At 31.2% G+C, this 12,164-nt stretch overlaps 1 protein-coding gene across 4 annotated transcripts in view; it reads left to right on the top strand.

Annotated features, from left to right (window-relative positions):
• The window catches only part of LOC134695436 (DNA topoisomerase 2-alpha-like), a 36,679-nt gene that overhangs the window by 6,927 nt on the left and 17,588 nt on the right, over nucleotides 1-12,164 (top strand). For all 4 annotated transcript variants that reach the window (XM_063556687.1, XM_063556685.1, XM_063556684.1 and 1 more), the window contains exons 3-15: nucleotides 321-414; nucleotides 1,003-1,066; nucleotides 3,662-3,807; nucleotides 4,172-4,269; nucleotides 4,452-4,664; nucleotides 5,161-5,334; nucleotides 5,889-5,990; nucleotides 6,771-6,908; nucleotides 7,549-7,845; nucleotides 8,202-8,438; nucleotides 9,139-9,244; nucleotides 10,545-10,654; nucleotides 11,285-11,377. In XM_063556687.1, the coding sequence (XP_063412757.1) occupies nucleotides 321-414; nucleotides 1,003-1,066; nucleotides 3,662-3,807; nucleotides 4,172-4,269; nucleotides 4,452-4,664; nucleotides 5,161-5,334; nucleotides 5,889-5,990; nucleotides 6,771-6,908; nucleotides 7,549-7,845; nucleotides 8,202-8,438; nucleotides 9,139-9,244; nucleotides 10,545-10,654; nucleotides 11,285-11,377 (1,872 nt within the window). The remainder of the gene's footprint in view (nucleotides 1-320; nucleotides 415-1,002; nucleotides 1,067-3,661; nucleotides 3,808-4,171; nucleotides 4,270-4,451; nucleotides 4,665-5,160; nucleotides 5,335-5,888; nucleotides 5,991-6,770; nucleotides 6,909-7,548; nucleotides 7,846-8,201; nucleotides 8,439-9,138; nucleotides 9,245-10,544; nucleotides 10,655-11,284; nucleotides 11,378-12,164) is intronic.

The following is a 12,164-nucleotide window of genomic DNA, read 5'->3' as shown; positions in this document are numbered from 1 at the left end:
TACTTATTTCCAAATTGTACAAAGAAGTTTGATTTGAACAAGCAACAAATGACCAGTGCTTTATTTTCATCAGGGGAAATAACTAAACTTATATGAAAAAATTGTCAGAATGTTTTAATAATATTTAAAACAGATTGGATTACAAATATGTGTTTCAAAAGTGCTTCAATTTTTGTTTGGCATGCAATGAATGATTTCAATGAAATAAATGGTTTTTGAAAAACAAATATTTTTTATAAGGGCTTAAAATGACAAATTGAAAAGAGAGCAACATCTGAATATAACTTCATAATTTTAAATTTTGATCAATTTTATTACAGGCAATGTGGGTTTATGATGACGAAGCAGGTCATATGGTGAACAGAGAGATCACATTTGTACCAGGACTTTACAAAATATTTGATGAAATTTTAGGTAAATTGAGCTTTAGGATTGGTCTGTCTGTCCCGTTTCAGTTTAAAGTTTTTGATGAAGCTGAAGTCCAATTAACTTAAAACTTAGTACACTTGTTGCTTATAATTTGATCTTTCTAATTTTAAAGCCAAATTAGACTTTTGACCCCAATTTCATGGGCCACTGAACATAGAAAATGAAAGTGGGAGTTTTAGGTGAAAGTTTTTGGTCAAGGTATTTTTGAGGAAGTTGAAGTCCAATCAACTTGAAACTTAGTACATATGTTCCATATGGTATGATCTTTCTAATTTTAATACCAAAATATTTTTTACCCAATTTTACGGTCCATTGAAGATGGAAAATGATAGTGCAAGTTGGGCATTCATATACAGATATACTTTGGGCATATTCTTGTTTTACTTCTCTTTATGTAATTATAATAAAAACATAGATGATAAATGATTGCCAATGAGTAAACTCTCCACCAAATTACGTAGAAGTTCACCTCGATATGTCACACATAACTGAATTTTAAAGTTATATCCTATAGCCCTTAAAACATTAATTTAAGGAATTTTAATACTTTATCATGTTGTTTTTATTCTTCAGTCAATGCTTCTGATAACAAACAGAGAGATCCTACAATGAACTGTATAAAAATTGAAATTGATTCGTAAGTATTAATTCCTAGATAAATATACAGGCCTACTAAATCTACAGGCCTGGAGCTCAATTTTATGATTTTTTTTTCGTTGGATTCTGTTGGCCTGTAGATATGATTTTTACAGGCCCAACAGTTATTTTACAAGCCTAGGCTGCCACTCAGCGTGAAGACTGAATTGAACCTCAAAAAGTGTTCTAAGACACAAAAATGTTGAAGGCTTGGTGCAAAATTTGGGATAACAATGACATCATTTACCCATGATAATACTATTATCTTCATTCCAAACTTATTGGTGCCAAGGACAACAACAATGAATGGCTCTATAACTTGAAAAAAAACAGTAAAATTTCAGATTTATATTTCACATGTTTATCAAAATTATTAAAATTTCCAAATTTTTAAACAACTATATTTGATTAAAAGAAAATCTACTCTAATCAGAAGAGCAGAAGAGCCTCTTATTGAGACATTGTATGTCCCTATTCCATTGTATCCAGATATACTTGACTTTGCTGTCAACAGGTATCTTAATGAGTATATCAATATGAAGATGTGGTATAATTGCCAATGAGATAACTCTTCACCAAAGACCAAATGAAGTAGAAGTTAACAACTATAGGTCACCTGATTGAGCAATTCCCATAGCTAGCTGTAAAATGCCTCAAAATGACAATGTAAAACAAATTATTTACTATTTATCATGTTTATGTATTAAACAATAAAATAATAACAAATATGATAAACAGAAAACAAATGACAAACATACACACACAGAATGTGGGGGAGTTATGCATGTAACATGGGACAAACACACACAGAATGTGGGGGAGTTATACATGCATGTAACATGGAACATACATTTTGTTGTACACACATAGAATGTGGTGGAGTTATACATGTAACATGGGACAAACACACACAGAATGTGGGGGAGTTATGCATGTAACATGGGACACACACACATAATGTGGTGGAGTTATGCATGTAACATGGGACACACACACATAATGTGGTGGAGTTATGCATGTAACATGGGACACTGTTGTTACAGAACAATATATCAACAGACTATAAAAATCAGTTGAAAAGGCTATACTTGTCAGATCAAGAGACCAAATGACACAGTTAAACATATCAGTGATCAACTGCGTGTGCATATTATGGTTGAACTTTAACTGACTTTGCTCACAATATTGAATGCTAAAAATAGCTAATATTGATTTTCGTTCACTGCATGAAATTTTTATATGGCGGGAAATATCGTAACATTAAACACAGGTGACCTTATTAAATAACCGTGGGAAAATCTATTCATGATTAAATTTGATGTTAAATGATTGACAGTATTGTCCGTACTGAGGCTCTTGATTGAGATGCATTAACAATTGATTTTCCAGAATATCAATTTAATCCTTCTACATTTTTTCTCTGTAAACTAGTTTTTAGAGAATAAAGTATCTATCTATCTACATTTAATCAAAATAAACTCTAGTCTTTTTTTAACTATTATATGTAAAATATTATCACTCCCGAATTGTTTTACTTGCGAGAAATGATTGACAGTTGTGAAAAGACATAGAGGTTCTAACGGGGAACTTGGTATCAAAAGGAAAATTACAGTTTATTCATAATGCCTACATTCAATTTATTAACATATTTTACAAAATTGTGTTTCTATAAATAACATAAATAAACAAGACGTTTATACGGGGAAATATTAAAACCATCAACGGAAACTCGTAAAATTACGGGATTGATGTCTCAAAATTTTTATTTAGAATTCTTCGATTGTAAACGGTCCTGGTTGTTAAAATTTTAATAAATTTTAAATAAAGTGAAATATTTACAATTTACAAATAAAAATAGTTTATTGGCACTAACACTATTAAAATAATTGGCAACACATTTTTTACAATCATTGTTAAAAATCGTTTTTATTTTATTTTCAAGTTATAAAAAAAACTTGATCCCTTATTCATGATATTTATTTTAAAATTATATTTTATTTTTTTTCTCCTCAAATATACAAAACAATAGTTTACATTAATATCTATCCTCCTTAAATACTAACATATCTGTACAGGTAAAATCAAATTTTAATTAAGCTGGTACAGATTGATTTACGACCTTCCACCTGGATATTGCACAGCAGGTGTTTATTACACTGGGACAACTGTCCGTCTAGTCTGACATCTAGACGGATTAAGGCATTCATAAAATTAAGTCCCTACACGTACTGTACACACATAGAATGTGGTGGAGTTATACATGTAACATGGGACAAACACACACAGAATGTGGGGGAGTTATGCATGTAACATGGGACACACACACATAATGTGGTGCAGTTATGCATGTAACATGGGACACACACACATAATGTGGTGGAGTTATGCATGTAACATGGGACACTGTTGTTACAGAACAATATATCAACAGACTATAAAAATCAGTTGAAAAGGCTATACTTGTCAGATCAATACAAAGCACAAAAAACAACTTAAAGAAGCGCAAAGGCGTTAAGTATCTCTCCATAGTTATGAAAATGTTGTTATCAATTTTCATATCAAACATCTAACAAACAATATATTTTTCTTTTTTTAGGGAAAACAATAAAATAAAAATCTGGAATAATGGAAAAGGGATTCCTGTTGTTGAACACAAAACAGAAAAGATGTTTGTACCCACTATGATCTTTGGTCATCTACTTACCTCCAGTAACTATGATGACACAGAGAAAAAAGTTACAGGTAAGATCTGGTCAATACAAAGGTTGGGGGTCCAGTTTTATTTGGTGAATTACTCTAAAATTAAATGACCAATGATCATAATATCCTTCAAATTTACAACTTGGTTATATATTGTATGTTATGAACATGAAGACATCATAGTTTTATTTTACTTTAATTATTTTTTATTGTGCTATCTTAATCTTTAGGCCAAAAAATAATTTACATGCTGGTCTTCCATCTCTGTTCTTCCCTCAGTATGTCTTTCTGTCTTATATATGCTCACTAGTCATGCTAGTGATGAAAATAGGCAACATCTAAATGTGATGTTTTATTGATTTTAATCACTGGCTTAAAACTTACAATATTTCTTTTGTTTTGATAGGTGGTCGTAATGGATATGGTGCTAAGCTGTGTAATATCTTCAGTACAAAGTTCATTGTAGAAACATCATCAAAGGACTACCACAAAGCATTTAAACAGGTAGGTGTTTTACTTAATTGAGCACTTTTTCAATACACCACACAATGTTTATACTGAAGGATGCCAGGTTTTGAGTACTAGCATTATAAATTATACATTATTAAATCCTGGAATTTAAGTTTTCATAGAAGAAAAAATTATCATTTTATTTTAAATTCATTTTATTTTATTTGATTTTTTAGACGTGGATAGACAACATGGGGAAAACAAAAGAACCTACTATTACAGATTCCAAAAATGAAGATTTTACAAGTGTGACTTTCTACCCTGACTTGCAAAAATTCAAGATGTCATCGTTAGATAAGGATACGGTTGATTTATTCACAAGGAGAGCCTATGATATTGCAGCAGCTTCAAAAGGAGTGAAAGTGTTCCTGAATGGCAAAAAATTACCTGTAAGTATCCCTCCAAGAACTCTCTGACAGTGTTACAATGACCAATGTATTAAGTCTTCTGGCGACTGATACTATTTAAGTATGGGTCAAATGGCATCTGGTTTAGAAATTTTATATTCATAAATTTCTGGCTATTGTAACATTTCAGTTTATATTTTATTTTATTTTTTTCTAAACATGTATTTTATTCAAATTTTCTTGTGTGCAACAGTTTAATTTCTGTAGATTTTAGCTTAAATATACTTAATCAGAGATCCACTTGAGAAATTGTGTTTCATTACTGACATGCTTTTATATACTTTTGATTTGTTTTTCACGGATGATCATTTTTGAAAAAGCTTGTATATATACAAGTTTTATACTTTGGGGATCCTCTGTACTGAAAAAAAACCAAAGTTGTTTATATTGATTAATGAAGAATTTATATTCACAGCTGAAATAGCTACAAACCAATCAAATGTTTTATTTTAGGTTATAAACAATTGTCTTTTTGTAGGTTAAGAACTTTAAAGATTATGTGGACTTGTATATCAAAGACAAAGTGGATGATAACAATATGCCACTTAAAATATGTCATGAAATTCCTAATGATCGATGGGAAATAGCAGTAACACTCAGTGAAAAAGGCTTTCAGCAAGTCAGCTTTGTTAACAGTATTGCCACAACAAAGGTATGTATCTGGTTAAAATCATTATTATTTAATTATTTACATTTCCTAAATTTTCGCATTGTTAATGTGGCATTGCAATTTGTCCTGGATAAAATAAACAAATGAAAGATACAAGAACATAAAAAAAAAAAATGTTTTGAAATTTTTAATCTTTTTGCCAGAGAGTTTTGGCATATAATTTTATAATTTAGCATTTTTTCCCATTTCTGTTTGAGATGTTTAATTTTAATTATTGGTCTTTGTTACCTAGATGGAAGTTGAAAAAAGGTTAACATTTTCTGGCAATCTTTAACTACATACATTATATCACTGTAAATTTTAATCCTGAACTGCATACAGTTTATTAATAGGTTTAAGAATATTAGTTTTTAGTTATTGTAAAATCTTCTAGTCTCATTCAAATGGGTTCATGGAGTAGTTGAATAATATGTCGTATAAGATTACTAATATGAAATGAACATATTATCGGTGACCTTCTGCTGTTGTCTCTTTGACACATTCCCCATTTCCATTCTCAATTTAAATTTTCTATGAGTGCTATTGGTTTTTATTAGGGAGGAAGACATGTTGATTATGTAGCTGACCATGTTGTTACTAAGCTGATAGAAATTGTCAAGAAAAAGAACAAAGGTGGTGTCGCCATTAAACCTTTCCAGGTAGGTAACATAGGAAATGAGAAATTTCAAAAGTGTGCGGTCCAAAATAAATTGTGATTTAACAATATATGAAAAACAAATTTGACTGACATGAACCAACGGCAACCGCTGATGTACAAACTCCTGAATTGAGTAGCATGTAAAGATTGTTGTGGGGTTAAACATTTTTGTGAGCACTAAGCCCTCCCCTTACCTGAGACAGAGGTGTAATAGCACAAAATAAGAACAAACTATAAGAATCAGTTGAAAAGGCTCAACTTGTTATATCGAAACTTAAGAAAGAAAAAAAACCACACAGACTCGTGTGGTAGGGTATGTATTCATCCTTCATTCTTAACAACAAAAATGACACTAAGTACAGATCTAGTAGTATTTGCAGGTGCTGACAGCTAGTTCAAAGCCATTAACAACTAATGAAATATTGTGTATCTAAGACTAAATTATCAATCAATACACTGATGACCAATGAGACAACTGTCCATCAAAGGTCAAGTTAAGTGGATGTTAGCAACTATATGCAAGCAAACTTCCATTATGGTGTTAACTTTTTAGAATGTATAAATCTGCTAAGTTTAATGTTTTGACACAAATTTCGCACACAGTTTGCTGTTAAGGTTTTAAGGGTTTGTTTAGGAAATACTAATCTTCAGTTTTTATTGTATCTTCAATTTGTATTTATAGTGATTTTTGACAAAAAACTAAAGTATAGATGGATATGTTTTTAATGTATTTGATCGTATACAAATACCCAAACTGCATGTTGTTTTTTTTAACTTTCAGGTTAAAAATCACTTGTGGATATTTGTAAACTGTTTGATAGAAAATCCAACATTTGACTCACAGACAAAGGAAAATATGACTTTACAAGCCAAAAGTTTTGGATCAAGGTGCACATTAAATGAGAAATTCATTACACAGGTATGAGTGTGCATATATTTACTTAATATGCGTCAAGTGCAATTTTGTAGGTATATATTCTTTTCGGAATTTCTTCCTCAGAAGGGAAAATATAAACATAATGGGACTTCAGTTGAATTATTAGTGGTCTGTGCTCAATTAGTTTCTCTGTTCAATCAATGATAGAAATCATTGAACAAACAAAAAATTATGAGCTAACTAGAAAAAAAATTTCAGGTATGTTTTTACAACTCAAAACTTAGTAAAAAAACAACTTACAAGTACAAGTATTTTTTTGAGAAAATTAAGGGGAGATTATTCAAACCGTAGAAAAAATAAACATTACAAAGTTTACTTATATAAGTATAATTTAATAACGTCTTAAAGTAAATAAAGTTAACTTTACAAGAAGAACCCTTGACTTAATGTACTATGAAAGTTGAGTATAGGGATATAAATCCATGGTTTGCAGTGCTTTTTTTGTAAATTTTCTTCCATATCAGATTGGCTGTCAGATTCGAGAAGAACTCATTTCCTAATTTGTGACCAACAGTAAATAACAAAATTTAACATTTATAGTATTATACAATTTTTTATTTTTTTTTAAGAATTAGCTTAATCACTGTGCATTAATTTACGGTAATAAAATCTATTTTTGTAGGTTAGCAAGTGTGGTATTGTTGAAAGTATTCTAAGCTGGATGAAGTTCAAGGCTCAATCTCAATTAAACAAGAAATGCCATAGTTCAAAACATTCTAAATTAAAAGGCATACCAAAACTAGATGATGCTAATGATGCAGGAACGAAAAATTCAAAGGACTGTACTCTTATTCTGACTGAAGGAGATTCAGCCAAGACGTTAGCTGTGGCAGGTCTGGGTGTAGTGGGGCGTGACAAGTATGGTGTGTTTCCACTGAGGGGTAAACTCCTCAATGTCAGGGAAGCTACTCACAAACAGGTATGATATCTTTTCATCTAATATTTAATGCCACCAAAGTAGTTCATTTAAATGACAGACTTGATAATTGGTATTTGCTGTTTATCTGCTATAAATATGAAAATAAGAAGATGTGTTGATTTTTTGAATGAGTCAAATGACATAAAAGTTAACAACTATAGGTAACCGTAAAGCCTTTGATAAATGGCACAGATATGACAAATGTTTAACACTTCAAACAAGAAAACTTGCACACCATGTGCCCCCTTAGATTCCAGCGATACTTTTCATATCACTATTGTGCTGAGAAACAAAATTATCAGTCAGCAAGACCAAAGGAAAATTTGGTATAATAGTGATAATATTTATATTTGTAGATTATGGACAATGCCGAGATCAACAATGTAATCAAGATCATGGGACTTCAGTTCAAAGAGAAATATGACAGTCCTGAGAAGTTAAAGACACTACGATATGGCAAGATCATGATAATGACAGATCAGGATCAGGATGGTTCACATATCAAAGGCCTTTTAATTAACTTTGTTCACCATTTCTGGCCAAATCTCTTGAAGAATAATGTTGTGGAGGAGTTTATTACTCCAATCGTCAAGGTATGAATTTTACTAAGGGCTTTTTCAGAAAAAAATGTAGGGGGGGGGGGGGGGGGGGGGGGGGGGGAGGCACATTGTATTAATAATACATGGGTGATGGGTATCATAGCAATTTTTTACACTATAATGCACGATTATTCTCAATTACAATTGTCTGGGTGGCGGGTGCTGACAAAAACTGCATTCCAACCCCCCATACATTTTTTTCTGGAATAGCCCTAATTAATATTTAAAAGTCTGAAAGGCTTCTGTGCATTTCCTGGTTAAATTAAAATCAGATCTGACAGTTTTGTCCCTTGCTACAATAAGGTTAAAATTTTGGTGAAAGGCAGTTTGATTAAAAGTTGGATAGATCTACGAACTACTTGTGTGTATTTTGTCTTTGTCTTTATTAACAGTTCTTATAAAATATTTAACTTACTAGATGCCATGGTATGATTTATGACATTGTCTATTGTAGATTCACTAATGTTGTTGGATACCAATTTTCGTGGGTATGGGGAACCATGAATTTAAATTTCATCATATTACAAATTTTGTAAGGGAATGTATGCAGACTATGTCAAAACCACGAAATTAAACATCCACAAACATTCAAGTGTTTCCTTAATCCACGAAAATTGGTTGATCAGATAAAACCAAACAACTATAAGAATAAGAAGAACTAAAAGTTATTACACCTGTATTGTTTATATTGTAGGTGACGAAAGGAAAAGAGGAGAAATCTTTTTACAGTTTACCAGAGTTTGAAGAATGGAAGAGAGATACAGATAATTGGCACACGTACAAAGTCAAATACTACAAAGGTTTTTAATCTCTTAAACTTATAAATTAATGCTTATTTTTATGCCCCACCTACAATATTACATGTGTGGCATCCATGTACTATAGACACATTCTTGTTTTATTTATTATAAGAATATAAACATGTTTTTCAGTCTCTTAAGGTAGCACAATACAAAGATTTTATAACTCCAACTCCCAAGTTTTAAAATGCTGTAACTTTCTTAATAATGCTTGAAAATTTATAAAAGTGGTAGTTTTGGAGAGCTAACAGATTACTCTTCCAAATTAATGCAATGTTAGTATTATGCAACAATTATGTAACCAATTATAATGTTAACTGTGTCTAAAATATTTTTCACCAAATTTCCACTTTCAAATGAAATTAGCTTCTGCATAGGTATCCCTAGAGGGTTGATTTTATTATATGTTGTTCCTATGGCCATTATCTACAAAAGGGTGTCTCAGATTTCAGATAGAATGTATAGAACAAATTTTACACCTAATTAAACATTATCTTCTTTTATGTGGTTAGGATGTTTATACTAATTAGAGATTTATGAGAGAATGGAACACCATAGAGACAATGTGAGACACCCTTTTGAAGCCCATGATGTGTTGATTAAGATTTCGTTAAAATTTTCTGTATAGTTAAAGAGATGAAAGAGCTAAATTCATTTGAGTGAACTTACCCAGATGTTGCCGCTAATTACATAATAATTGATTACATAATGATTGCATACTAAAAATATTGCATTCATTTAAAAGATTAATCTTTTATCTATCTATATATACCTATTTTATTATGTTCTATGCATTCATAAGAAAGTTACAGCATTTCAAAGGTTAGTGATTGGAAGTAAAAAAATCTTTGTATTGTGCTACCATAACAGCATACTCACCCCATTTGGAGCCTTAGAGCTTGTATCCCAAACCAGTCTCAAAAAATTGATAATTAATGGGTTTTTTGTAGAAGACAATTCTTATCGCTTGTTACAAACTTGTAATCAATTAATTAATGACTGTTCCATAAAAGCATTCATGGGTTAGGGTTGGGTGTTAATTGCTCTTTTGTAAAGTGAAAACGAATTGAGAAATTTTCTAGAAATTACCTATATAGGTGGTTAGACCTTTGATTCAAAGTCTGGTCCCTGGATATGTTTTAATGGATCAGCCCTAACCTTTGTTTTAAACAAGTATCTTACTACTTCTGGGCTTGGGAACCAGAATAGATAAAGAAGAAAGTCTGGTTCCTGTATATGTTGTATGTTTTAATGGATCAGCTCTTACATCAGTTTTAAACAAGTATCGTTCTACTTATAGGTTTGGGAACCAGCACAGCTAAGGAAGCAAAAGAATACTTCTCTGACATGGACAAACATAAGATTCCATTTAAATACCAGGGCACAGAAGATGATGCCTCTATTACATTGGTAAGCAATCAAAATTGTGTATAACTTCAGTATACAAAGTCATTTAGTTTATTACAGTCGATTTTATTGAGTGTGTTGTCGAGGATAAATAGAAACCATCACATTATGTGGGATTCATACATGTACCTATACACGTTAGTGCTCGATATGTAACGTCATGGCTGCTATGTGTTAACGTCATTGTTATTCCAGCATGAAATCATCCATTTCTCAATTCATAACACAACTCAAACTACAATTATACTATTACGAGAGTGTAGGGAAAAGTAGAATCCTTGGTTAACTTGCTTGTTAGCTGATCCGTGAACTCATTATTAGGTAAGGTAAACTACCCTCCTTTAAGAGTAGACTAGTCCAACAGATAACCAATCCATTTGTCTGTAAGACTAGACTACTTCGAAAGGAGGTAGTATATCTTACCTAATAATGACTTCGAGGTTCAGCTTACAAGGATTCTATCTTTCCCTACACACTTAACGCAATACGCTGCAAATGACTACACTATTTGCATATTCATTGAAAATTGATTTAGAGCTTGCCTGTTCAATTATTCTGATTAACCAATTATGATTTTCCAGCTAATTCCCAAGTATAAAAATTAACATGTATATGTTATTTGTTCTATTTCAGGCTTTCAGTAAGAAGAAAATTGAAGAAAGAAAAGAATGGTTAACAAACTTTATGGTTGAAAGAAAAAGAAGATTAGAAATGGGTCTACCAGAGGTAATACTTGTAACCAGCTTAGATATAGATGGTATTTTAATAGTTAAACTTTTCTATTTTTCAGTAAGAATATTTCAAATTCGAAGGTGTTGCCTATTGCTTAATTGAAGGATTAGCAATTCCATAGTAGTTATGATTAGAAATTAGAATGGTGTCCATGGAAAAACCAGGCAGTGGATGGCACATGACATATTTTGTTTTCCAAATTTTTTCATCTATTTCATACCACAAATTCATTTTTTCTCAAAGTAAAATTTTGTTTTTTATTAACTGCAACAAATAAAGAGAAACAAGAATACATAGAAAGCACTGAAAATTCATTGAAAAATTGAGATGACTTAATTTTGTACAAAATTTTGTTGCATTGTTAGTGAACTTTAAAATCATTTTCTGAGCCAGCCACTGTTGATTCAAAAATATCTTTGACATATATATCCTTTGTATGATATAAACATTGCATTGGAACCAAAAATTCAGTGGATTAAAAATAATGTTGTGCCAACCATATCATAGGAATTGCTTGATATTTACTTGGACAGCCTCTTAAAAAGACTTGAAGGTCTCTACATCCACTGCAGCACACACATGACACATATTACAACATATAATCCAAGTGATACATGCAATAATGACAAATAAGAATACCTTTGAGTCATAGTAATGCAGCTTACATGGTAAATTTGAATTTCGCTGCACAAAAAAAATAATAATATTTGCTTGCCTCTGTTTTCATTTGAAAAATCCATATAAACAAATAACTTTTGTGGTGTGAACTTGGTACAAATTA

Source organism: Mytilus trossulus, chromosome 13 (genome assembly GCF_036588685.1).
Source record: "Mytilus trossulus isolate FHL-02 chromosome 13, PNRI_Mtr1.1.1.hap1, whole genome shotgun sequence".
NCBI lineage: Eukaryota > Metazoa > Mollusca > Bivalvia > Mytilida > Mytilidae > Mytilus > Mytilus trossulus.
The sequence above is the reverse complement of the archived record's forward strand: the minus strand, read 5'-3'. Positions and strand labels throughout refer to the sequence as shown.